Source organism: Haliotis rubra, unplaced genomic scaffold (assembly GCF_003918875.1).
Source record: "Haliotis rubra isolate DU_JTF1 unplaced genomic scaffold, ASM391887v1 Scf696, whole genome shotgun sequence".
Lineage (NCBI taxonomy): Eukaryota > Metazoa > Mollusca > Gastropoda > Lepetellida > Haliotidae > Haliotis > Haliotis rubra.
Window position 1 is genome coordinate 45,677 of NW_025767408.1, and position 26,401 is coordinate 72,077.

General features: G+C 41.6%; 1 protein-coding gene across 4 annotated transcripts in view; it reads left to right on the plus strand.

The window, feature by feature from the left end:
- Positions 1–26,401, plus strand: part of LOC124258520 (skin secretory protein xP2-like) — a 44,649-nt gene that overhangs the window by 8,345 nt on the left and 9,903 nt on the right. The window contains exons 2-6 of one of the 4 annotated variants that reach the window (XM_046692594.1): positions 4,825–6,238; positions 13,212–13,301; positions 16,955–16,987; positions 22,943–25,762; positions 25,862–25,893. In XM_046692594.1, the coding sequence (XP_046548550.1) occupies positions 4,897–6,238; positions 13,212–13,301; positions 16,955–16,987; positions 22,943–25,762; positions 25,862–25,893 (4,317 nt within the window). In that variant the 5' untranslated portion in view covers positions 4,825–4,896. Of the gene's footprint in view, positions 1–4,824; positions 6,239–13,211; positions 13,302–16,954; positions 16,988–22,942; positions 25,894–25,960; positions 26,332–26,401 lie in introns of all 4 variants that reach the window. The other 3 variants (XM_046692592.1, XM_046692593.1, XM_046692595.1) reach the window with 3 other exon arrangements.

Consider the following 26,401-nt stretch of genomic DNA (forward strand, 5'->3'; position numbering starts at 1 on the left):
ATCGGATGATCATCTGGTGATGCATGTCAAGACTCATGATGAAAGCATGGAATTCCACAGCTTTTTCAAGCGTGCCAAGGTTGTTGAACAGAATCTGAAATTTGAGGTTGATTTTGGTGATAGCGATGTACTGCTGGACGGTACATCGATGGGAGTAAGCCAGATGAAGTCCTTCACCAAGTCTGCCCAGAGTCGGTCATTTGTGGAGAAGCTTTCTGAGAAACCATTGCATCATGTGTACATGCAGTATGTGGAACAGAATAGCAATCCCACTGATTCCTTTGCCTGGTAGAAGTCGGCTGGCCTTAAATTTGAAACTGAGGGCTTTCTTTTTGCTGCTCAGGACCAGTCACTTCCCACTCGTAATCGCCTAAATGTTAAAATGAAATGTTGACTTTGCAATGAATTCTTAGAGACTGTCCAAGACCTTGTTAGTGGATGCCCTTCCTTGGCACAAACAGCATACTAGTATCTTAAACGACATGGTGGCATGGCTCGTTGCTTTTACTACTGTCTCCGCCATGCCTGTAGCTATGGCTCCGAGGTCCATCCATGGTACGACCCTGAACATGTCCAGGGAGTCATCGAAAATGATGCTTTCAAATTTCTGTGGAATAGGCCCGTATACAGCCTCAGAAGAATTCCTGCCACCAAGCCTGATCTTGTCCTATTTGATAAAGCCGATGAATTTATTTATATCATTGAATTTTTTGTCCCTTTTGACAGTAAGGTGATTGGCAAGATTCAGGAAAAATCTTGCCTTTGAAAATGTTTCGCTTGCATCCCAAGTACACTGTTGTCAGGCTCCCCATTGTTCTTGGTGCCCTTGGTTTGGTACCTCCTGATCTCTTGGTGCAGATGAGGAGAGTGCCCAGGTTCTCCACCAGGAGCACAGCCCTTCTGACACTCTGGGTAATGCAGAAGGCTGCAGTGTTGGGGAGCCTTCATATTCCCCGGAAAATTCTTGGTGGGTTCGACTAGGCAGCGTTTCCTGGGTGAAGTCCCATTCGCTGTCTGGGCTGCGTGTAGAGGGGCGAGGGCCCTGAGCTGATGACTGAGCCTTACCAGTCTGACTGTTCCAGGATCACCGGAACCCTCTCTGCTACATTTTCATCTTTAATCTGTAAAACATAATAATAATAATAATATGTGCAAATTATATTCCCTGAACCAAACGTGCATCACCCAGTTAGGGCTGACCCCCCGAAGCTAGTTTTTCACTGGGTTACAGACGGCCAAAAGGAAAGTTTAAATTCACTTCCGCAGCCCAGTCAGCCTTCCTCCGGTAGTGACACCAACCACACTGGAGATGGGACTTGCCCCAGGGGAAGGCACAGAACCCGACCAAGAATATCTTGGCCAGGATCACCCGAACCCTCCCTGCTGCATACTATCTTAAATCTGTAAAACATAATAATATGTGCACTTTTACTGCAAAGGATAGCCTGTGAGAATTTTTTCAGAAGAGCTAAATGTTCACTAGGATGCCAGTGTAGGATTTATAAATATGAGTTACGTGATCTTACTCGGATTCAATTTATTTCAAAGCTCATTTTCATGGATCTAAGAATATCATTTGGTACCACAGGAAAAAATACACTTAAAGGACAAGAGCTTGTTGATCAAACTGTCGGGGATACAGAAACTTTGCTGGCCTTAGAGTGGTGTTATTTTTAACATGCACCAAATAACAAAATCTGTTCAGAGTATGATGTAGATACGTATCGCCAGTTTTGGTTTGCTTTGTACAGATGCAAGCTACAGTAAGCACTATTATACAGTACAACCAGAAATTATTGAGAATTTAAAGATTGTAAAATAATTTTTTTTGGCACTCATTACTCATGTATTAACTGTGAATATTAGCAGAACATAACTCCAGATTCCAAGACAGGTGAACAGTTAGTATTTTGTCAAGTCACCACGGGCAGCAATGCAGCGGGGCATACTACTGATCAAAGAAGTTTGAAAGTCGTGGTCCATGCTGTCCCAATATCGGACCACCTCTTCTTTCATTTCAGCAATATTTGTCAGATTTTTCTTATTGACAGTGACACTTTCCTCTATAAGCCCCCAAACATTTTCTACTGGATTTAGGTCAGGGCTATAGCTTGGCCAATCTAATAATGTCATATTTTGGGTCCGAAACCAGGCCTGTGAATGCTATGAACGATGTTTTGGGTCGCTGTCCTTCTGGAAAATCCAAAATTTCCATAGAACACGTGAGCAGATGGAAGTAAATGTCCCTCGAGAATATCTGTGTACTGCTCACAGTTCATATTCCTTTCAAATACACAGAGGGGCATTGCCCCTAACACAGATATGCCACCCCACACGTTAAATTTCGGACTGTACTTTGGGCACTGATACAAAGGTTTTTCAGTTTGTTTGGTCCAGAATTTCAGTGTATTAGGAAACAGCCACACAGAACTTTCATCTGAGAAAATCACATTGTCCCAGTTAAGATTTCTATGCTGTAAGCACCAGTTCAACCTTTGCTCCTTTTGTTCAGGTTTCATGATCGGTGATGTAATTCCTCAACTTTCTGCCAACCCTTTGCATGCAGCTCAGTTCTAACTGTCTCCTTACAGACAGCCTCAGTTCCTCTATCAATCATATCCAGCCATAAGTTTTCTAAACTCCTTTGTTTGTTTTTAGAAACAAGAATACCAAGCCGCCTCCTGTCACCGACTGTCAATTTTTTGGGCCTACCTGCGCCTCCCTGGTGCTCAATGCCATATCCATTTGCAATATTTTTCAAAACACGATAAACAGTGGACAAAGGCATGCCTGTTCTACTTGAAATCACTTTAGCTGATCTGATGTCCTTGTTATAATACTCTAAAATCAACTTCCTCTTCTCTAAATCATCCATTAGCTTTAGCCCCAAGGGATTTCCCTCCTCCCAACTCGAAAACCGTTCCATATCATACAGCAGAACTTGGCAGATATATGAGACAGATCTTGAAGTGGTGCCATTTGCCATTTGCAGGTTTTTGTAAGTTATTATTTTCCCGATTTCCATGGAAACGATTCAGACCTAGTCCCAAAAGGGAGAGGTGGGTTTCATTTCCGGAGCTGGAAAACTTCTTAATATCTTTCAGCAAAACTTGGCAGATATGTGAGGCAGATCCCAAAGTGGTGCCTTTTGCTATTTGCAGGTTTTTGTGATTTATTATTTTCTCGGTTTCCATGGAAACGATTGGAACTTAGTCCCTAAAGGGAGGGGTGGGCTTCATCTCCGGTACACAACTCAAAAAGCGTTCTGTATCTTTCAACAGAACTTGGCAGATATATTAGGCAAATGTTGAAATGGTGCCTTTTGCTATTTACAGATTTTTGGCATTTATATTTCTCATGATTTCCATTGAAATGCTTTGGACTTAGTTTTAAAAAAAAGTCAAACTGGACTTTAAGTAACTGTCAGATGATTTGTTCTTTCAAATATGGGGGATATGTCATCTTGTGATGACAAGAAGATGTTATTTTTTTTTGGTTTCCATGGAAAGGATTCGGACTTAGTCTCAAAAGGGAGAGATGGCCTTCATTCCTGGAGCACCACCCGAAAACCGATCAGTATATTTCAGCAATAATTGGTAGTCGTATCAAACAGAATCTATAATGGTGCCTTATGGTATTTGCAGATTTTTGGCATTTTTTTTCTTGGTTTCCCTGGAAACGTTTTGGACTTAGTCTCAAAAGGGAGGGGTGACCTTCGTTTCCGGAGCACAACTCGAAAAACGTTCAATATCTTTCTTCAAGACTTGTTAGTTAATCAAGCAAGTGGTGCCTTTTGCTGTTTGCAGATTTTTGTCATTTTAATTTTTCTTGGTTTCCATGGAAACGTGTTGAGCTTAATCTCAAAAGGGAGGGGTGAATTTCATTTCCGGAGCACAACTCGAAAACTTCTAAATATCTTTCAGCAAAACTTGGCAGATATGTGAGGCAGATTCCAAAGTGGTGCCTTTTGCTATTTACAGGCATTTTTATTTTTCCCGGTTTCCATGGAAACGTTTCGGACATAGTCTCAAGAGAGAGGGGTGACCTTTGTTTCCGGAGCACAACTCGGAAACTGTTCAATATCTTTCTGCAAGACTTGGTAGATATATCAAACAGAACCTAAAGTGGTGCCTTTTGCTATTTGCAGATTTTTGGCATTTTATTTTTCATGATTTCCATGGAAACAATTTGGACCTAGTCCAAAACAAACAGTTGGACTTAAAGTAACTGTCAGTTGATTTGTTCTTTCAAATTTATGGGGGCCGGGGGGATTTGTCATCTTCTGATGACTCTTGTTGAACTCATGACAATAATGTTTCCAACGTTACGAATATGTTTTACAATGCATCAGTTCATGTGTAAACAGTACCTTTAAACAGTGTGGACCCATGAAGATCTGGGGTAGAATAGGTGTTCAGCAACCCATGCTTGCCACAAAAGGCGACTATGCTTGTCGTAAGAGGCGACTAACGGGATCGGGTGGTCAGGCTCGCTTACTTGGTTTACACATGCCATCAGTTCCCAATTGCGCAGATCGATGCTCATGCTGTTGATGACAGGATTGTCTGGTCCAGACTCGATTATTTACAGACCACCGCTATATAGCTGGAATATTGCTGAGTGTGGCGTAAAACTGAACGAACTCACTCACTCACTTTAAACTGTGGAATATTTAGCAAAATCTAGTTTGAACAGTTGACAGAAGTTAGTGGCTACATTTACACTAGTGAGTCGAAACTTTTGATGGGTAGTATATATCTTTCACACTGTTAGAGTATATCTGCTATAATTAACACTATATCTGTGTGTTGAATATATTTTTAGGTGATCGATAGTGTCGGCAACAACAACTGTTATTTGCAGTTACATCTACTGATGAATAAGTGACATTTCAAAATGGATCCAGATGACTCTGATTGGGATTTCTACTGTTCTTATGAGTCAGGGGATGATTCTCTGGATTCTGATTCCGAAAAGCAAAGTCTTACTGATTCTCCAACACAATGTCCTGCTTCTGATGCTCCAACACAAAATCCTACTGATGTTCCAACACAACATCTTACTGATGTTCCAACACAACATCCTACTGATGTTCCAACACAAGATCCTGCTGATGCTCCGATACAAGGTCTTACTGATGTTCCAACACAACATCCTACTGATGTTCCAACACAAGATCCTGCTGATGCTCCAGTACAAGGTCTTGCTGATGTTCCAACACAAGGTCCTGCTGATGTTCCAATACAAAGTCCTGCTGATGTTCCAATACAAAGTCCTGCTGATGCTCTGACACAAAGTCCTCCTCTTGCTCCAACACAAGGTCCTACTGATGCTCCAATACAAGGTCCTACTGATGCTCCAATACAAGGTCCTACTGATGCTCCAATACAAGGTCCTACTGATGCTCCAATACAAGGTCCTACTGATGCTCCGATACAAGGTCCTACTGATGCTCCAATACAAGATCCTACTGATGTTCCAACACAACATCTTACTGATGTTCCAACACAAGGTCCTGCTGATGCTCCAATACAGGGTCCTACTGATGTTCCAATACAAAGTCCTGCTGATGCTCTGACACAAAGTCCTCCTCTTGCTCCAACACAAGGTCCTACTGATGCTCCAATACAAGCTCCTACTGATGCTCCAATACAAGGTCCTACTGATGCTCCAATACAAGGTCCTACTGATGCTCCAATACAAGCTCCTACTGATGCTCCAATACAAGGTCCTACTGATGCTCCAATACAAGGTCCTACTGATGCTCCAATACAAGGTCCTACTGATGCTCCAATACAAGGTCCTGCTGATGCTCCAACACAAAGTCCTCCTCCTGCTACAACACAAGGTCCTGCTGATGCTCCGACACAAAGTCCTTCTTTTGCTCCAACACAAGGTCCTCCTCTTGCTCCAACACAAGGTCCTACTGATGTTCCAATACAAGGTCCTGCTGATGCTCTGACACAAAGTCCTCCTCTTGCTCTAACACAAGGTGCTACTGATGCTCCGACAGAAAGTCCTCCTCTTGCTCCAACACAAAGTCCTGCTGATGCTCCAAGTTCTCGGGATGTCACACAAGCTCCTATTCCTCCGCCACAAATTTCAAGGCTAACTGAAGAGACGTTGCCGCTCCATGGAAGTGCTCAAGATGATTTTCCTTCAAGGATTGGCTCTTCTCTTCAGAGTGTAGATGGAAGCCATGAAACTGGCAATTTAAATGCACAACTATGTGCAACAGGTAAAAGCATATATTTTTCCTTATCCTGACTCATGCTTATTGCTTGTCTTCTTCTTCTTGCGAACATAGTGGAACACGTGTATCTCCCAATTGAAGTTCCCTTCAATTAAAAAAATCACTAATTAGTACTCACCACGAGTTACCTCCCTTCCACAAGCGCGGGAACGAGGGCGCCACCTCCACCCATGTGCCTCACTCTCTCCTTCTTCGCCCAGTGAGCTGGACGTGAGAGCGCCTGTGTCTCCCAACACACTATATCCTTTATTTATATTTAGTTTAGTACCTCTTATATTCAGTTATAGAGGTGTAACTAGTATCCTTATTCAACTTGCATTGATTATTAGTCGTGTTTCTGCTGTTTTATTCACGGTTCGCCGTGTTTGTTCAGCAGTTTACGTTAATGAGAATCGACACAGGTTGTAAACTACGTTATTCCGCTACCGATCCACATTTAAAATGCCCTAGTTGCATTACTCCATGTTCTATTATTTCTCGTTGTAAATTATGTATTAATTTACCAATTTCTGCCTTTGATAAATATTTATGTTCCGTTTTGAGACGGAAGGCAGATAAATCTCGCAAACAATCTTCAGTCATGGCTAATAGATTGGAAGCTATTATACCCTGTCAACTGTTGATGGACGACCCGCCACCGGCTGGTGGCATGCCGGAGTTTCCCTCGGGGGATAAGCGTGGGACGCAGTCCGCTATGTCCAAGAAGCGACCTGCATCTCAAGACATTCCGTCTTCACAGTCTAAGACTAGGAAAGCGTCCACATCATCTCAACGTACGCTTCGAACCCCCAGGTCCACAGCTTCGTCAAAAGGGAAATCTACGAAAACTACAAATAATTTTGCCTCCGATATTCTACCTGTCTCAGAATTATGTTTATATGATGATGACATTCCGATTATCATTCCAGATGTACGTCATAAGAAACGTCCAGTATCTGCTACCGTCACTACAGCGCAGATAAACACGCAACCAGAGATGCCTACGCTGACGCCTGAGTTTACGATTGAGGGTCCCGTCACTTTCACAGAGAGGCCACCCTCAACGCCAGCGCAGACCGTCCCAGACGACCTGGTTAACCAAATCATGAGACTGATGGAGGACCGTTACGGTTTACAGAGGCCCCAGAGCCACGGGCCCCAGAGCCCAACACTTAATAAGTCATACAGGGCCCCAGAGCCCACCTTGGCTTCGCGTAGGGCCCCAGAGCCCACAAACGTGCCTCCACGAAGGGCAACCCAGCCCGTAGCGATCACTTTGCAAAGGAAGTCCCAGGCCGCCTCCGCGACGGAGCTAGAGCCTATCCAGTTGCGAGGGACATCGCGGAGAAGGAGTGCTTCGCCGAGCCGACACCCTGTAGAACACAGATGTCGTTCGCGAAGCAAGCGCTCATATGTCGATTAGGACACTGACTCGATACATTCGAAGATTTAGAAGAGCTTTGCGAAGTCCCCAGCGTTCGCCGAGGATGTCTCCTCCAAGGTCTCCTTACACTAGCCACTCGTCAGTCCGTTCACCACAGTCCTCTCATATATCTTCCTACAGATCTAGGACTCCGACATGTGACCCTACATCAGAGGAAGAAGGTATCATTTTGAGAATAGATACTGGATGGTGAATGAGTTACAACTTGCTTCCCCGTCGAAGAACGAGAATTCAACTCAGACTTACCTAATGAAGGATGATGATGTAGACAATATCACCTTACCTCCTATTGATCCGATTGCAGCGGTACCAGCAAATTTGGATACAGCCTGTTCCAAATCTTCAAAAGTCCCCAATCTACACATTTCCCGGTCTTCAATGCCAAGAAATTTGCTGGACACAATATGGACCCCTTTTTCAAGGCCCAGGATATTGATGACAACTTTAAATTAATCAGCGATGCCAAGTCCAGAAGTTACAAAGTAGACGATTGCAAATTCGCTCAACTAGATACCATCGCCAGGAGGATGTTCTTTGGATTGAATAGATCTAGAACGATTAATGAAACTCTCATCACCAAGTTCAAGAATTCTACAGAGGAGGAAGATAGAATGATCTACTCAGCTCTACTCATGCAGAAAAGAGACCACCAATTTCTTACAGAGCACCTATCAGCGCTTACTGAAACTACTACCATGGCTCGTCGGCAAGGCTTACTAGCCTCCTGCTCTTGGGATAAGCAATTTACAGAATCTCTATACACAGCTCCATGGTCATCGCCCTTACTGTTTGGTGGCAACATAGACAAGGTCTCCACAGAAGTTTCTAAAGACTCAAGAGAGGTTCTAATGATCAGATCCATGGATACCTTAGCGAACGTCATTAAACAGTCAACACAGAGATACTTGGGCAAGTCTAAGTTTTCGGGGCTACAGAAAGCACGGGACAAGAAATAAGCTGCAGCTAAAGATCCCAAGGATTCTTTTCGTCGCCCATACAACAAATTTAGGGGAGGATCAGCTAGAGGCAGATCATCCAGAGGTGCCCGTGGATTTAGACGATGAAATTCAGGTTCGGAACGACTGGAGTCTTCCACCCCCAGCCGTTCCAGTACAACCGTCTCAAGTGGGTGGACGCCTTCAGCTACACTGGGAAAACTGGGGAATACTACAAGATCCATATGTATCCAACATCCTACAGCACGGATATCTAATACAACTCAAGGCCAAGCCTCCGTTAACAGTCAACCCCCCAGGGTTCAACGTTCAACCGGCACAACTACCTATGTTAAGAGAAACAGTACTTACTCTACTAAACAAACAGGCCTTAGAAGTTCTGGATCAACAAAACATCGTACCAGGTTTCTACTCCCCAGTTTTCCTAGTGCTGAAGAAAAATTCCCAAGGAGAAGTTTCGTCTCATATACAACATGAGCATCTTCAACAGAGAATATCTATGCAAACCACCAACGTTTCGCATGATACACTTACTGCAACTTTGGCATTTAATTCGTCCCAAAGATTACATGGCCAGCATAGATTTGCAAGACGCATATCGACACATTCCGATTCATCCCAACTCAAGGAAATATCTAAGATTTATCCTAGACAGGAAACATTACCAATGGTATTCACAAGAGTGACCAAGCCTATTGTCTCCTACCTACATCGTCAAGGTCTTTGCAGCGCTTTTTACCTAGACGACGGTATACAAGTGGATCCAGATCCACAGCATCTCAGACTACAGCTGAACTTTATAATCAAGCTACTAACACAATTAGGATGGTTAGTAAATCTACTCAAGTCGGACCTAGAACCAACGCAAGATCTGCAATTTCTAGGTATACGATTTCTAACAGCTCAGAATCGTATTGTAGTCCCGGATGACAGATGGATCAAGATCCAACAACTTATTCCTGAAGCCCTACTCTCTCCGTTACCACTACGACAGTGGCAGAGCCTATTGGGACTACTCACATCAGCTCAAGACTTGACAGTCAGAGGCAGGCTTCAATTACGTCAGTTACAAGTCCTCATCAATGCTCATCTCGAGGACCCTCTACCATTCAGTTTACCAGATTATGTCAAACCACATCTACTCTGGTGGACCAAGAGATTGAATGTTTGCGCAGGCGTCTCCTTAGTAGAGCCGGACACACATCTCTACATAGACGCGTCACTACAAGGTTGGGGAGCCCACCTTGCTGGCAGGACAGCGTCAGACCTATGGAGCAATCAAGAGAGCAAATGTCACATAAATCTGCTAGAAATGCAAGCAGTCATAAACGCCATAAGTCACTGGAGCAACAGACTACAGAACGCTCAGTTGATGGTTCACACAGACAATTCAACAGTGGCGTTTTATGTGAACAAACAAGGTTCAACAAGGTCACAGAACCTACTGACTCAATGTTTCAGACTGTTTGATTTAATCGACAATCTAAACATACACGTCAGAGCTTGCCACATTCCAGGAGCAAAGAATGTATTAGCAGACGCTCTCTCTCGGCCACACCAACCGTCGCCGACAGAATGGATGCTCCACACAGAGATATTCAATCAAATAATCATGGAAATAGGATCTCCACTGATAGACCTATTCGCCACTTGATTCAACAAGCAACTGACAACATTCGTGTCGCCAGTGCCAGACCCACTAGCATGGGCAACGGACACACTAAGTATTTCGTGGGAGAGACTCAACGCGTACGCTTTCCCGCCTCCAGCAATGATCCCACAAGCCTTACAGAAAATCAGTCAAACGCAGAGCCTCCATCTGATTTTAGTCGCGCCCTACTGGCCAGCAAGAACTTGGTTTCCAGATCTCATTCAAGTAATGGGAAAACCAATTCTTCAGCTCCCACAACGCGCCAATCTATTGATACATCCGCACACCAAACAAGTGCACGAAACACCAGAAGCATTCCAACTTCACGTATGGATTGTATCAAGGCATGTCTGAATAAGAGAGGTTATTCTGCCAGAGCGGCTAAAGCGGTCACGCTTGCACTACGTAACTCAACTCGTAACTTGTACGATGACAAATGGCACAGTTTTGTCAATTACGCTGCTAAGAAAGGATTTACAGCCAGATATGCTACACATCCTCAAGTGGCAGATTTCTTATGTTATCTACGGCAAACTAAGAATCTAAAAGGCTCAACCTTGTCCACTTATCTTGCAGCCATAAGTTCTGTCATAACTATGCGAACGGGCGTCAAGTTAACAAAAACACCAGAGTTACTCGCTTTGTTACGAGCGTTCCGATTGGAGGATCAGAAACGGAAGTTTCACGCTCCAGCCTGGGATCTAAATATAGTGCTCCAACACCTCACTAGTGAGGCTTATGAACCATTGCTATCTACATTGTTTGAATCACTGACCCACAAAACCTTATTCCTGTTAGCACTAGCTACGGCCGCCAGGATGTCAGAGATTCGCGCATTGGATTACGAGAGAACACGCTTTGATGATATTCATAACATCGCTCATCTGGAACTTCGCTGGGATTTTATAGGGAAAAACCAACTGCCAGGTCAACCAGACAGATTATTCCACGTCCCAGCTCTCTCATCCATACTTGGACCGCATGATACGATGGATCTATCACTATGCCCAGTGAGGGCACTGAAAATATATCTCCAACGATCCAAACAGAGCAGAGGGAAATTCAAGAGATTATTTATCCCTATATCTACAGCTACGCAGACGGAAGTCTCACGTACTACGATCTCTATCTGGATCAGAACTGTCATACTACGTGCCTACAAGGCTGCAGGACTCGACCCTCCAAGAGCTTCTAATCCTCACGAAATTAGAGCGCTAGCCTCAACTCTCGCTCTACATGGGAATTGCTCGTTGAATACCATAATGGAGGGATGTTTCTGGAGATCCGATATGGTGTTTGCCAACCACTATCTGAGAGATATCACCACCGAGGACGTCTCAGGTATCCACCATTTCGGTCCCATGGTCCTCGCTCAACAGTTGACAGTTCCACGGAGAAGATAAGTCTATCTTACAGATTTTATACTTATCTGATAACAGTACTAATAGCTACATGCTATCTATATATTTTGCTTAAGTTTAATTTATTATCTTAAGCTCAGTACTATGGTTTTTATATCATACTATATATAAGCTTACAACTCCTAGGAGTTTTGCTACTATATATATGTTCAGCTTAAGTTTCATCAATCCTTAAGCTCAGTCATATGGTCATATGCATAAATGTATTAGCTAACAAACTCTAAGGAGTTGGTTACTATTATACAGCTTAAGTTATAATTATATCTTAAGCACTGTACTATATACTATTATAGCTTAAATATATGCATATCTTAAGCTTAATACTTTGGTTAATTTATAAAAGTATCCTCTATAAACTCACAGAAGTTTATATTATCACGTTATTAGCTTCAGCTTACATTAATGTTGCATATATACTTTATCATATTCAATAAATTGTAATAACCTTTTATATGGCAGCTGATAAGTTAAACAGCAGGGAATTCATCAGTTCAGTGCCTTTATGAAGTTCCCATAGGGTTATTACAATCATCACAGTTCAAATCACTAATTATTAAAATCCAAAGTATATATATTCCCACCTCCTTTTCCGTAGGATTCTACAAGCAATAAGCATGAGTCAGGATAAGGAAAAATATGAAATCTTTAGAGTAAAATTAATATTTTATACTTATCCTGACTCATGAGGTAAGCCCTCCCGTCCTCCCCACTTAACACTTTGGATTTCTTCGGAAAAATAAAGTGTCGGGCTCGAAACAAAAGGAGAGAGTGAGGCACATGGGTGGAGGTGGCGCCCTCGTTCCCGCGCTTGTGGAAGGGAGGTAACTCGTGGTGAGTACTAATTAGTGATTTTTTAATTGAAGGGAACTTCAATTGGGAGATACACGTGTTCCACTATGTTCGCAAGAAGAAGAAGACAAGCAATAAGCATGAGTCAGGATAAGTATAAAATATTAATTTTACTCTAAAAATTTAATATTGATGGTTTCATTAATGCATATTTAGTTCATGTAGCACTTCAGTGAAAATGAGTTAAGTTTATATTTTTTGCTTTGCCTTTAGAGTTTTTAATGTGATGAAACAATGTAAAAGCTGGTGTGCCTATTTTTGACCTAAAGTTTGATTGCACATATTTTTTTGTCCTTTCAGTTTGAGACACCACCATTTAGCACATAAAGAAGCATTTTTAATTGGCTCTCTATATCTCTCACATATCTGTATGTATAGCAGCATGTACATTTGTCAGTGTGTCTTTGCTTGGCATGGAACATTCAATGCATTCGACACTGCCCTGGCTAAAAGAGGGTTTGTTCTTGTCATATCTGAATGGAAATAAAGATGCTGTGTAACTTATAAAGTTAGCAGTATTCCATTTATCATTGGAAAGCCTGCAGTGCACACTTGCTTCAATTTCAATTCAGCACATGCTTATATCCTCATCAGTAAAATTGTCCTGATTGTACACTAACATACAGTATTATTTGAGATCATAACATTCTCCTTTCAGCTGCACTGTTCAACTCCACAGGCAGAAATCCAACAGTCAATTTGTGCAAACTAGACAACAACTCTGGAGTTACTATCAAGTCAGTTCAAAGTAAGGTGATATTGGTATTTTGAGAAATAAACTGAAACCTAAACTATTCATAGCTTTGTATTTCATAAATGTTTTGTTCCTTTGAGGTCATTAAATAATCACTTATGTTGGGCAAAAGGTAGTTCAGTGTGTTAACAAACAGGAGACAACTGGATAACATAACTAACTCACTCTGAAACACATACTGGACAACAGTTGTCATGACAATCAGGTAAGTGTACAATACCCTACTATCCCACACTGACATACTGGACAACGGTTGTCATGACAAACAGGTAAGTGTACACTACCCTACTATCCCACACTGACATACTGGACAACAGTTGTCATGACAATCAGGTAAGTGTACAATACCCTACTATCCCACACTGACATACTGGACAACGGTTGTCATGACAAACAGGTAAGTGTACACTACCCTACTATCCCACACTGACATACTGGACAACAGTTGTCATGACAATCAGGTAAGTGTACAATACCCTACTATCCCACACTGACATACTGGACAACAGTTGTCATGACAAACAGGTAAGTGTACACTACCCTACTATCCCACACTGACATACTGGACAATGGTTGTCATGACAAACAGGTAAGTGTACACTACCCTACTATCCCACAATGACATACTGGACAACGGTTGTCATGACAAACAGGTAAGTGTACACTACCCTACTATCCCACACTGACATACTGGACAATGGTTGTCATGACAAACAGGTAAGTGTACACTACCCTACTATCCCACAATGACATACTGGACAACGGTTGTCATGACAAACAGGTAAGTGTACACTACCCTACTATCCCACACTGACATACTGGACAATGGTTGTCATGACAAACAGGTAAGTGTACACTACCCTACTATCCCACACTGACATACTGGACAACAGTTGTCATGACAATCAGGTAAGTGTACAATGCCTACTATCCCACACTGACATACTGGACAACGGTTGTCATGACAAACAGGTAAGTGTACACTACCCTACTATCCCACACTGACATACTGGACAACAGTTGTCATGACAAACAGGTAAGTGTACACTACCCTACTATCCCACTCAGACATACTGGACAACAGTTGTCATGACAACCAGGTAAGTGTTCACTACCCTACTATCCCACACAGACATACTGGACAACAGTTGTCATGACAAACAGGTAAGTGTACACTACCCTACTATCCCACACAGACATACTGGACAACGGTTGTCATGACAAACAGGTAAGTGTTCACTACCCTACTATCCCACAGACATCCTGGACAACAGTTGTCATGACAAACAGGTAAGTGTTCACTACCCTACTATCCCACACAGACATACTGGACAATGGTTGTCATGACAAACAGGTAAGTGGACACTACCCTACTATCCCACACTAACATACTGGACAACAGTATTGTCATGACAAACAGGTAAGTGTACACTACCCTACTATCCCACTCAGACATACTGGACAACAGTTGTCATGACAACCAGGTAAGTGTTCACTACCCTACTATCCCACAGACATACTGGACAATGGTTGTCATGACAAACAGGTAAGTGGACACTACCCTACTATCCCACACAGACATACTGGACAATGGTTGTCATGACAAACAGGTAAGTGTACACTACCCTACTATCCCACACTGACATACTGGACAACAGTTGTCTTGACAAACAGGTAAGTGTACACTACCCTACTATCCCACAGACATCCTGGACAACAGTTGTCATGACAAACAGGTAAGTGTTCACTACCCTACTATCCCACACAGACATACTGGACAACAGTTGTCATGACAAACAGGTAAGTGGACACTACCCTACTATCCCACACTGACATACTGGACAATGGTTGTCATGACAAACAGGTAAGTGTACACTACCCTACTATCCCACAATGACATACTGGACAACGGTTGTCATGACAAACAGACAAAAGTGTACACTACCCTACTATCCCACACTGACATACTGGACAATGGTTGTCATGACAAACAGGTAAGTGTACACTACCCTACTATCCCACAATGACATACTGGACAACGGTTGTCATGACAAACAGGTAAGTGTACACTACCCTACTATCCCACACTGACATACTGGACAATGGTTGTCATGACAAACAGGTAAGTGTACACTACCCTACTATCCCACACTGACATACTGGACAACAGTTGTCATGACAATCAGGTAAGTGTACAATACCCTACTATCCCACACTGACATACTGGACAACGGTTGTCATGACAAACAGGTAAGTGTACACTACCCTACTATCCCACACTGACATACTGGACAACAGTTGTCATGACAAACAGGTAAGTGTACACTACCCTACTATCCCACTCAGACATACTGGACAACAGTTGTCATGACAACCAGGTAAGTGTTCACTACCCTACTATCCCACACAGACATACTGGACAACAGTTGTCATGACAAACAGGTAAGTGTACACTACCCTACTATCCCACACAGACATACTGGACAACGGTTGTCATGACAAACAGGTAAGTGTTCACTACCCTACTATCCCACAGACATCCTGGACAACAGTTGTCATGACAAACAGGTAAGTGTTCACTACCCTACTATCCCACACAGACATACTGGACAATGGTTGTCATGACAAACAGGTAAGTGGACACTACCCTACTATCCCACACTAACATACTGGACAACGGTTGTCATGACAAACAGGTAAGTGTACACTACCCTACTATCCCACTCAGACATACTGGACAACAGTTGTCATGACAACCAGGTAAGTGTTCACTACCCTACTATCCCACACAGACATACTGGACAATGGTTGTCATGACAAACAGGTAAGTGGACACTACCCTACTATCCCACACAGACATACTGGACAATGGTTGTCATGACAAACAGGTAAGTGTACACTACCCTACTATCCCACACTGACATACTGGACAACAGTTGTCTTGACAAACAGGTAAGTGTACACTACCCTACTATCCCACAGACATCCTGGACAACAGTTGTCATGACAAACAGGTAAGTGTTCACTACCCTACTATCCCACACAGACATACTGGACAACAGTTGTCATGACAAACAGGTAAGTGGACACTACCCTACTATCCCACACTAACATACTGGACAACGGTTGTCATGACAAACAGGTAAGTGTACACTACCCTACTATCCCACTCAGACATACTGGACAACAGTTGTCATGACAAACAGGTAAGTGTTCACTACCCTACTATCCCACACAGACATACTGGACAATGGTTGTCATGACAAACAGGTAAGTGGACACTACCCTACTATCCCACACAGACATACTGGACAACAGTTTGGATGACAAACAGGTTGTCTCCCTTCAAATCGGAAATTCAGGCGTCTGTGCAACAAATCTTTTGATGACTTTGAATACCGGAAGTGACGTCAAGAGACCGGAAGTGATAGTTAAGTCCACAATTCAATACTAATTGACCGGAAGTGATGTCATATTTTATGCCATATCCATCTTTAATTCAGGTTTTGTGATGGTTTTCTCCCCTAAAAGCTGCAATGTCTACATGCCCTTTAACATGGTTTGGAAATAGTCTAATTGGTCTATATACTTTAGTTAAACAGCTATAGCATCTCTGTGATTAAAACTCATTCACTTCCTTGTTTCAGATGTATTGGATACGCAACTTAGAAATATCATTGGTAGGTAACTTTTGTTCTGTCCCTTTGGGTTTTATATCCTTTTCTCCTCAGTTTCATTTCTAATTCTGTTTTCTCATTCCTGACTACTCAGAAATTTGCTCAAGAGACTCCAATCTCTTTTTCATTATCCCCCTCCGTCTGTGTGTGCGTGCGTGCGTGCGTGCGTGCGTGCGTCCGTCCGTGCACATTTGTCTTTTCCGGAGCAGAACTCTAAAACCATTCAATATTTCTTCCCCAAACTTGGCACATAGATAGATCTGGTGGGTGTACTGGTGCCTTTTGGTAGTTTTGGATTTCTGAATAAAACATTTTTGGCGTTTCCATGGCAACAAGTTTGACTTAGAATGAAATTAGTGGTAGTGCTTTTTTCCGGAGCAGAACTCTAAAAGTGTTCACTATTTCTTCATCAAACTTGGCACATAGATAGATCTGGTGGTGTACTGGTGCCTTTTGGTAGTTTTGGAATTCTGAATAAAATATTTTTGGCATTTCCATGGCAACAAGTTTGACTAAAACAGAAATTAGTGGTAGTGCACTTTTCCGGAGCTGAACTCTAAAACCGTTCAATGTTTCTTAACCAAACTTGGCACATACATAGATCTGGTGGTGTACTGGTGCCTTTTGGTAGTTTTGGATTTCTGAATAAAATATTTTTGGCATTTACATGGCAACAAGTTGACATAGACTGAAATTGGTGATAGTGCTCCTTTCTGGAGCAGAACTTTAAAAACCTTTCAATACTCTCCTTCCACTTTTCTATATACACACCTAAATATTTGACATAATCATAACTCATAGACATAATCATGACGAGTATTTTGCCTTTGCGGGGGATATTGATGACTTTGCCTTCTTGTATTAGATATATTGAAAAATCCATTAATGGGCATAACTCAGTAGATATCTTTTAACAACTGAAAAAAGTTGCAATAATTTGCTTAGCATTTGTAAGAATTTTGCAAATAAATTATTGAAATTCAAGTAATAATAAGGATGACAAGAAGTGTTACTCCTTCTGGTAGGATTGTCAAGATCAAGTCCTTGCTTAGTTTAAGATTGAATTATTTGTGTCTTCTAATCCCCAACCATCCATTCATGAAGAATATGGACAAACTAATATTTACACTTCTTTGGAGTAGAAAACCCGATAAAATTGAGTAGAGAACCCGATAAAATTTAAATACTTCTTGTATGTGAAATTTGATATAACTGAAGTGTTTTCACAGTTACATTCTCTGAAGCTATCTTGGATGAGAAAACAAAGAAATCAGTGAAATCATTTATGGACAGGCATTGTAACTGACTTTCATTAGGTGTCACAGAAAATGCAGGTTTAATTGTTTATCTTTTATAACAAAGACATCACCATTGGTAAATGTTTAAAAAGATAATTTTTTATTATAAATGGTTTGATAGAGGTTTCAGTCATGTTACCCTGATATTCTGAGTGAGTGATTTTGGTTTCACGCCACTTTTAGTAATATTCCATCGAATATCATGGTGGGGGACACCAAAAATAGGCCTCACACATTGTACCCATGTGGGGAATCGAACCCGGATGAGTGAACACTTTAACCATTAGCCTACCCCACTGCCCCTCAGAATATTTCAACTACCCCTCCCTCACATTTCACCTTATAGTGACTGAGTGAGTATGGTTTTACGAAATTTCTCAGCAATATTATCATTATTATTATGATAATATTTGTATAGAGGCAATATCCAGCTCAGCTGTTCAAAGGTGCTTTGTTTTTCCCTTGATCATTGGATGTCAATCTCAAACAGCTTATTATCAATCTCAACTCCCTGGGGATCACATAACTCTTCACCCACCAGGTTTACTGAGTTAATGTGGCTTTCCCATCCTTATGATAGGTTACTCTATGTTCCCGGCAGCAACGCAGCCCTGTTTGCGCCGAAACGTTGTGAAACGGGAACAAAACAGGGTGGACGTGGGACAATGCGAGGGGACTGAATGAGCAAACGTGACAGTCCGTGATTGCCGTGGATGCCATGCCAGATTTTTAAACTGTTAAAAAATTTGCCACGGCAGTCCCGGTACTAATGAGAAACGTACGCTGTAGTAAAACGGGGGAAATGTGACAGCATGTAATAGACCGTAAGAAAACTTGTAGTCGGTACATAGTGGGTCTGTAGTGGGACAGGAGGCATGTGTATTCCCCGGCATCTCACGGTCCTTTCAAGTTTTGTCACGTTCGGCCACGTTTTGTCATGGTTGTTTCACCCTTGCTGCCCGTTTTTTACTGGATTTCACGGCAAGCTTGGGTGTCTGGTAGCCTATTTTTCCTGTTCTATCACGACACATCCAGGCGTGTGACGGTTTACAGGACCGGCGAGATACGGCATGCTGTGTTCTACTATGGTCTGATTCGGTGCAGGTGGTCTGGGAGGGAGTATAAACTGCAGGCCCGGCAGGACTCGATGGAGAGAGAAGGGGGCAGGGAGAGAGAGAGAGAGAGATTGTTCATTTTGATTCACCAAATACATTTGCAGAGTCTAAAATATGATATATGACCAATTGCAATGTATAAGCCACCATAATGGCTATGAGAGACGTTAAAAACATTTAAATCTATGACATCACAAACCATGAAAAAAATATATATTAAAAATTGAGCATAATGGGGAACCTTTCACATCATAACAACTAGCATAATCAAATCTAAAGCTCACAGACAACAAACAAATATCCACTCTTGCATTCACCATCCACAAACATGCACACATAAGGGAAAATAGACAATGTTTCATCCGCCTCATACAGTACTGCCCACACCCTTCCACCCGCTAGACCACATATATCGCTCACTTTATAGAAACATACACTCACATACACACATCTTCACCCAACTTCCCTCCTCCGTAACTGTAACATTACTTTATAGAAACATACACTCACATACACACACCTTCACCCAACTTCCCTCATCCATAACTGTAACTTTACTTTATAGAAACATACACTCACATACACACACCTTCACCCAACTTCCCTCATCCATAACTCTGACATTACTTTATAGAAACATACACTCACATACACACACCTTTCACCTTCCCTCTTCCCTCATCCGTAACATTACTTTATAGAAACATACACTCATACACACACCTTCACCCAGCTTCCCTCATCCATAACTGTAACATTACTTTATAGAAACATACACTCACATACACACACCTTCACCTTAACTTCCCTCATCCGTAACTGTAACATTACTTTATAGAAACATACACTCACATACACACACCTTCACCCAACTTCCCTCATCCGTAACTGTGACATTACTTTATAGAAACATACACTCACATACACACCTTCACCCAACTTCCCTCATCCGTAACATTACTTTATAGAAACATACACTCACATACACACACCTTCACCCAACTTCCTCATCCATAACTGTAACATTACTTTATAGAAACATACACTCACATACACACACCTTCACCCAACTTTCCTCATCCGTAACTGTAACATTACTTTGTAGAAACATACACTCACATACACACACCTTCACCCAACTTCCCTCATCCGTAACTGTAACATTACTTTATAGAAACATACACTCACATACACACACCTTCACCCAACTTCCCTCATCCGTAACATTACTTTATAGAAACATACACTCACATACACACACCTTCACCCAACTTCCCTCATCCATAACTGTAACATTACTTTATAGAAACATACACTCACATACACACACCTTCACCCAACTTTCCTCATCCGTAACTGTAACATTACTTTGTAGAAACATACACTCACATACACACCTTCACCCAAGTTCCCTCATCCGTAACTGTAACATTACTTTATAGAAACGTACACTCACATACACACACCTTCACCCAACTTCCCTCATCCGTAACTGTAACATTACTTTATAGAAACATACACTCACATACACACACCTTCACCCAACTTCCCTCATCCGTAACTCTGACATTACTTTATAGAAACATACACTCACATACACACACCTTCACCCAACTTCCCTCATCCGTAACATTACTTTATAGAAACATACACTCACATACACACACCTTCACCCAACTTCCCTCATCCATAACTGTAACATTACTTTATAGAAACATACACTCACATACACACACCTTCACCCAACTTCCCTCATCCATAACTGTAACATTACTTTATAGAAACATACACTCACATACACACACCTTCACCCAACTTCCCTCATCCATAACTGTAACATTACTTTATAGAAACATACACTCACATACACACACCTTCACCCAACTTCCCTCATCCGTAACTGTAACATTACTTTACACTCACAAGCAGATTAACAAGATTGTTAGCATACATCACCCCACCCAGCTACCCCCACATTCACACAAAATCTCATCCACATAGAGTATATAGAAATTAACAACACACACACACACACACACACACACAGTTTTACAGGCTACACAATCACTAAGTGCACTTTAATTGGGTCACACAAGAAACTATTTTTATACTGTGGGCACAAACGTGCTCCAAAGCTGGGCGACATCCATGTTTCATCTATAGAAAGTCTTCACAGAATGCGCAAAACATGTCAAAACCTTAATCAAAACATGAGAAACGTGAGGGAACCCATCAGAATGCAAGAGGCCGGAGGCACCTGTAGTGGTCTGCGGGCCAAACCGTAATGCACTTTTGAGCATCCAGGACTCAACAGCCCGTTTTTCCAAAAGGCCCATCACGGATACCGTGAGATAACTTAGCAGGACCTAACATAGCTTGACCATGGAGGGAAAAAATGGCCAAAATCCCATGGCACACAATGTTTCGGAGAAATGGGGCTACTGTGGCCGCTGGGAACATAGTGTAACCCATTCACAGTTGGATGGACTGGAACATATAGTCACAGTACTTTGTCCAAGTTTACTGCACGTTGCTGTACCCGCAAGTATTCATGTGGCCATCATCTGTTTTTTTACCAACAAATTTGTGGGTTCTTTCAAGTGCACAGGATTGTGTACTGTACACTAGGGGTTGTGATAACACTGGCGGTGGGGGACATCAGAAATGGGCTTCACGCATTGTACCCATGTGGGGAATCAAATGTGGGTCTTTGGCTTGATGAGCAAACACTTTAACCATTAGGCTACCCCACCTTTGACACCTCTGAACTTAATAACAACATCCTTCATTATTACAGGTTAATCAGAGTGAAATACCATGATGATATGAAGAAAGGAAGAAATACCTCTTTTGCCCTATCTGATGATAATCTTGTTGTCAGTAATGCACTTGAAGAAATGTGCAATATGTATATTTGGCTCAGGGAATGAAAAGTTCTCATATAAGAAATATAATCTTGTTTTATTCATTATGTTCATGCCTTTCTTGTGATTTAGTATAGAACATAAATGGACGTTAGTTTTGATATCTGTGACCAATATTTAAAAATCACTCTGAGTCCTTGATATTGATGCCTCTAATGTGCATAACATTAGCTTCTGAAACTCATTTGAAAACTTTGCTTATGTTTTTTAAAATTGTCTTGATATCTCTTCCTACGTGGGCAACTTTTCTGTCCCCAAGGTGCCTGGTCTTAATTTTACAGGGACAGAGAAATAAAATATCAATTACCAGATAACATACAAAGAGAATTTTGATGAGTAACATACATATTAAGAAATATTATGTGTAGCAGAATGAAATATGTCAGTGTTAAACTAATGTTGATGTTTTGTCACAGTATTGGGGTTTTATGCAAGGCAGGAAAATGGACATGTTTTCATCATGACATAATAATATAATTAGGCAAAATTGTGTGGTACAATACAAATGAATCTCAGAAGGCATTTAGAGTCAAGGAGATGTGTCAGTTGGTATTTTGAATCATTGCCTACTAATGCAGGCACTTTCAATGTTGTGACACTATTTTCCTTGTACTTTTGCAGATCAGAGTAAACTCTGCCTGAGAGATTTGAAAGCGATACCGTTTGTGAAGACACACTTCATCACACAATCTGAAAAATTTCTTCACTCAAGAGGTGTGGTTGTTCTCACTGGCAGGTCAGGTGATGGAAAGACGTCTGCTGGTTTGCGCTTACTAAAGAGTTTCTCAGAACTGGAGTCCCGTCATCCTGTAATACTGACCGACCCCGGTCAGTGGGACTATATTCCAGTGAAATTTAATGAAAGGAAAGTCCAACAAAAGTTTGTTGTTTTGATAGATGATGCCTTTGGAAAAACTAATCTGGTTCAGGATCTGGTGGACAGATGGGACAAGAAATTCCCTATGATGATGTCTGGAATAGAGAATGGAATTGTCAAACTGATGATAACAAGCCGTTCAAATATATTGTCAGCATGTGTTGGTAAAAGTATTTTTCTTAAGAAGTGTGCAAATGTTGATTTCTCAGTCATTGAGGAAAACCAAGCACCAGAAAGATTAGCTATTCTTGAAGGTCATTTGAAACTGTTTGGAACTGACACCTGCATTGACATTATTGAGAAACAAAGGATTGTCCAAAGCACTGACCTGATAGGATTCCCCCAATGCTGCTCTGTCTTTGCTAAAGATAAATCACTCCATCTCAAGGCTTCAACTCTTTTCTCTAAGCCACTGAAGTGTTTATCAGAGAATATAAGAAGCCTGTCAGATGCTGATCCAGTAGGTTATATGGTGCTGTTGTTGCTATTTCTGAAAGGAGGGGAACTACACAGGAGCTTTTTTGATCCATTTGACCGATCAAAAGAAGACCGCGACCTCATCGAGAGGCTGCTCAGTTTCAGAAATTGTGACATTCATCAGTTAGAGAGTAAAGCCAAGACGATGTGCCCAATGTATCTTACCTTTGTAGAAAACAAAGAAAGCTACAGGTTTGTACATCAATCAGTAATGGATGTCATTTCCATTCAAGTCTGCAAAGAGAACCTCACAACTGGGCTCAAGTTCTGCACCCTTAGTGTTTTACTGGAATATGTAAGAACATCACCAACATCAGAATCTGACCATATCATATTAATCCCCAGAAATAGGTTTGATATTCTCTCTGAGAGACTCACACAAGAATTGTTGTCCACAAACCAGGAACTAATCATTACACATCCAGCTTTTCAGGATCCTGAATTTTGTGAATTTCTTACACATAGTTTCTGGAAAGTTGAAGACAAAATGAAAATTGTAAGGTTTCAGAACTGCACCAAAAAAATCTTCACAAAAGTTTTTTTCAGTAAGCAAACAGTGGAAAGACTTTCAGCTTTGGCTGTTGGTATTACAGAGGACATTCCGACTTTACATATTGAAGATATCTTGGTCCTGAGGTTTACTTCTGTTTTGTGTTATTTTGCACTCAATGGCTGCAACCTGATAGTAATGGATCTGATGGCAGCAGCTGAGAACTGTTTATCAGAGGTGGCGTTGACGGAAACAAGACAAGATGTATTGGCCAGTGCTATCTATAGGGGAAATTCAGAACTGATTCAAGAAATGTTAAAGAGAAAGACTTGTATATCTGAAGCCTGCATTATTGCAGCATGTGCTTCTGAGACTGCAGACAACACTGCTTTTGATCACATCCTGGACACATTTGATGCATCCATCATGAACATTTTCAAGTGGCCACTGGTGGCATTGCTGTTAGAAAAGAATAAAAGGGAAACTTTAGAGAAACTGGCCCTCTTAATGTGTAACGCTGATAGTGACAAAGCTAGAGAACTGCTTGTGCAGCTGTCCAAATGCCTCTTACTACTGTTTCATAATGTGACACCCCTATTATATTTGAAGACTTTCGGGTGGATGAAGAAAGATGCATTTTTAGAATTGTTTCCAATCTTTTGCAGTCTTGGTATAAGCTGTTCCACAGATGAATTGGTACTTTTGGCAGCAGGTTGTAGAGAAACCCATCCTCTGTCAATGATTCATGGATATGGTGGAAACATTGCATGTACAACAAGCAGAGGAGACACACCACTGCACCTTGCAGCTCACATAGGCACAGCAGAGATGGTGGTATATCTGTTACAACTCAATGTAGACAAATCACTAAAGAATTCAGAAGGATGGCTTCCACTCCACTTTGCTGCTCAGTCAGACATAAAAACTAAAGAAAAACTTCATCTCCTCCTTGAACCTGAACATGTGTCTACTGCCACAGTGTCAGGAATGACACCTCTTATGTTGGCCTGTAAGGCGGGGAACATCTCTTGTGTTGAATATTTTGGACAGAAGTATAATAGTCATCATGGAGATCACCCAATACATGCTACCATTCTTGGCCTCTGTGAAATATGTACAGAGTGCAACCTACAGAATCATCTTGGCAATCCTGTATTCATGCAGAAATGGTTTGACATCATTGACATCCTCCAACATATTGGTTATTCCTTCAGCCACAAATATGAAAATTTAAGTCCCATTGAACTTATCATTTGGTTAGATCGGGTGGATATTCTGGGATTATTCTTGGATAAATGGCCCTTTCTTCTTGATGAACTGAAGGAGGGTACAGTCGACACGTTTAATGTACAAAGGACATGTGCTGAACATGAAACTGCTAAGTATCTCATAGAGAAAGGTGCGAATGTTAATGCAAAAGACAAGAATGGAGTCACACCACTTCATGTGGCAGTTCAGCATGCCAAACATGAAACTGTTGAGTATCTCATAGAGAAAGGTACGAATGTTAATGCAAAAGACAAGAATGGAGTCAAGCCACTTCATGTAGCAGTTCAGCATGCCAAACATGAAACTGTTGAGTATCTAATAGAGAAAGGTGCCATTGGTGATGCAAAATATATGAAACCAGTCACACCACTTCATGTAGCAGTTCAGCATGCCAAACATGAAACTGTTGAGTATCTCATAGAGAAAGGTGCCAGTGTTAATGCAACAGATATGAAAGGAGTCACACCACTTCATGTAGCAGTTCAGCATGCCAAACATGAAACTGTTGAGTATCTCATAGAGAAAGGTGCCAGTGTTAATGCAAAAGATATGAAAGGAGTCACACCACTTCATGTAGCAGTTCAGCATGCCAAACATGAAACTGTTGAGTATCTTATGGAGAGAGGTGCGAGTGTAAATGCCAAAGATAGGAAAGGAGTCACTCCGCTTCATGTAGCAGTTCAGCATGCCAAACATGAAACTGTTGAGTACCTCATAGATTATCATTATAGAAGATGGGTCATGACAACACCACTTAATGTAGCAGGTGAACGGTTCACAGAGAATTGTAAATATTACTATTATTATCGAAGATGGGGCATGTCAACACTACTTCATGTAGCAGTTCAGCATGCCAAACATGAAACTGTTCAGTATCTCATGGAGAAAGGTGCCAATGTTAATGCAATAGATATGTATGGAGTCACACCACTTCATGTAGCAGTTCAGCATGCCAAACATGAAACTG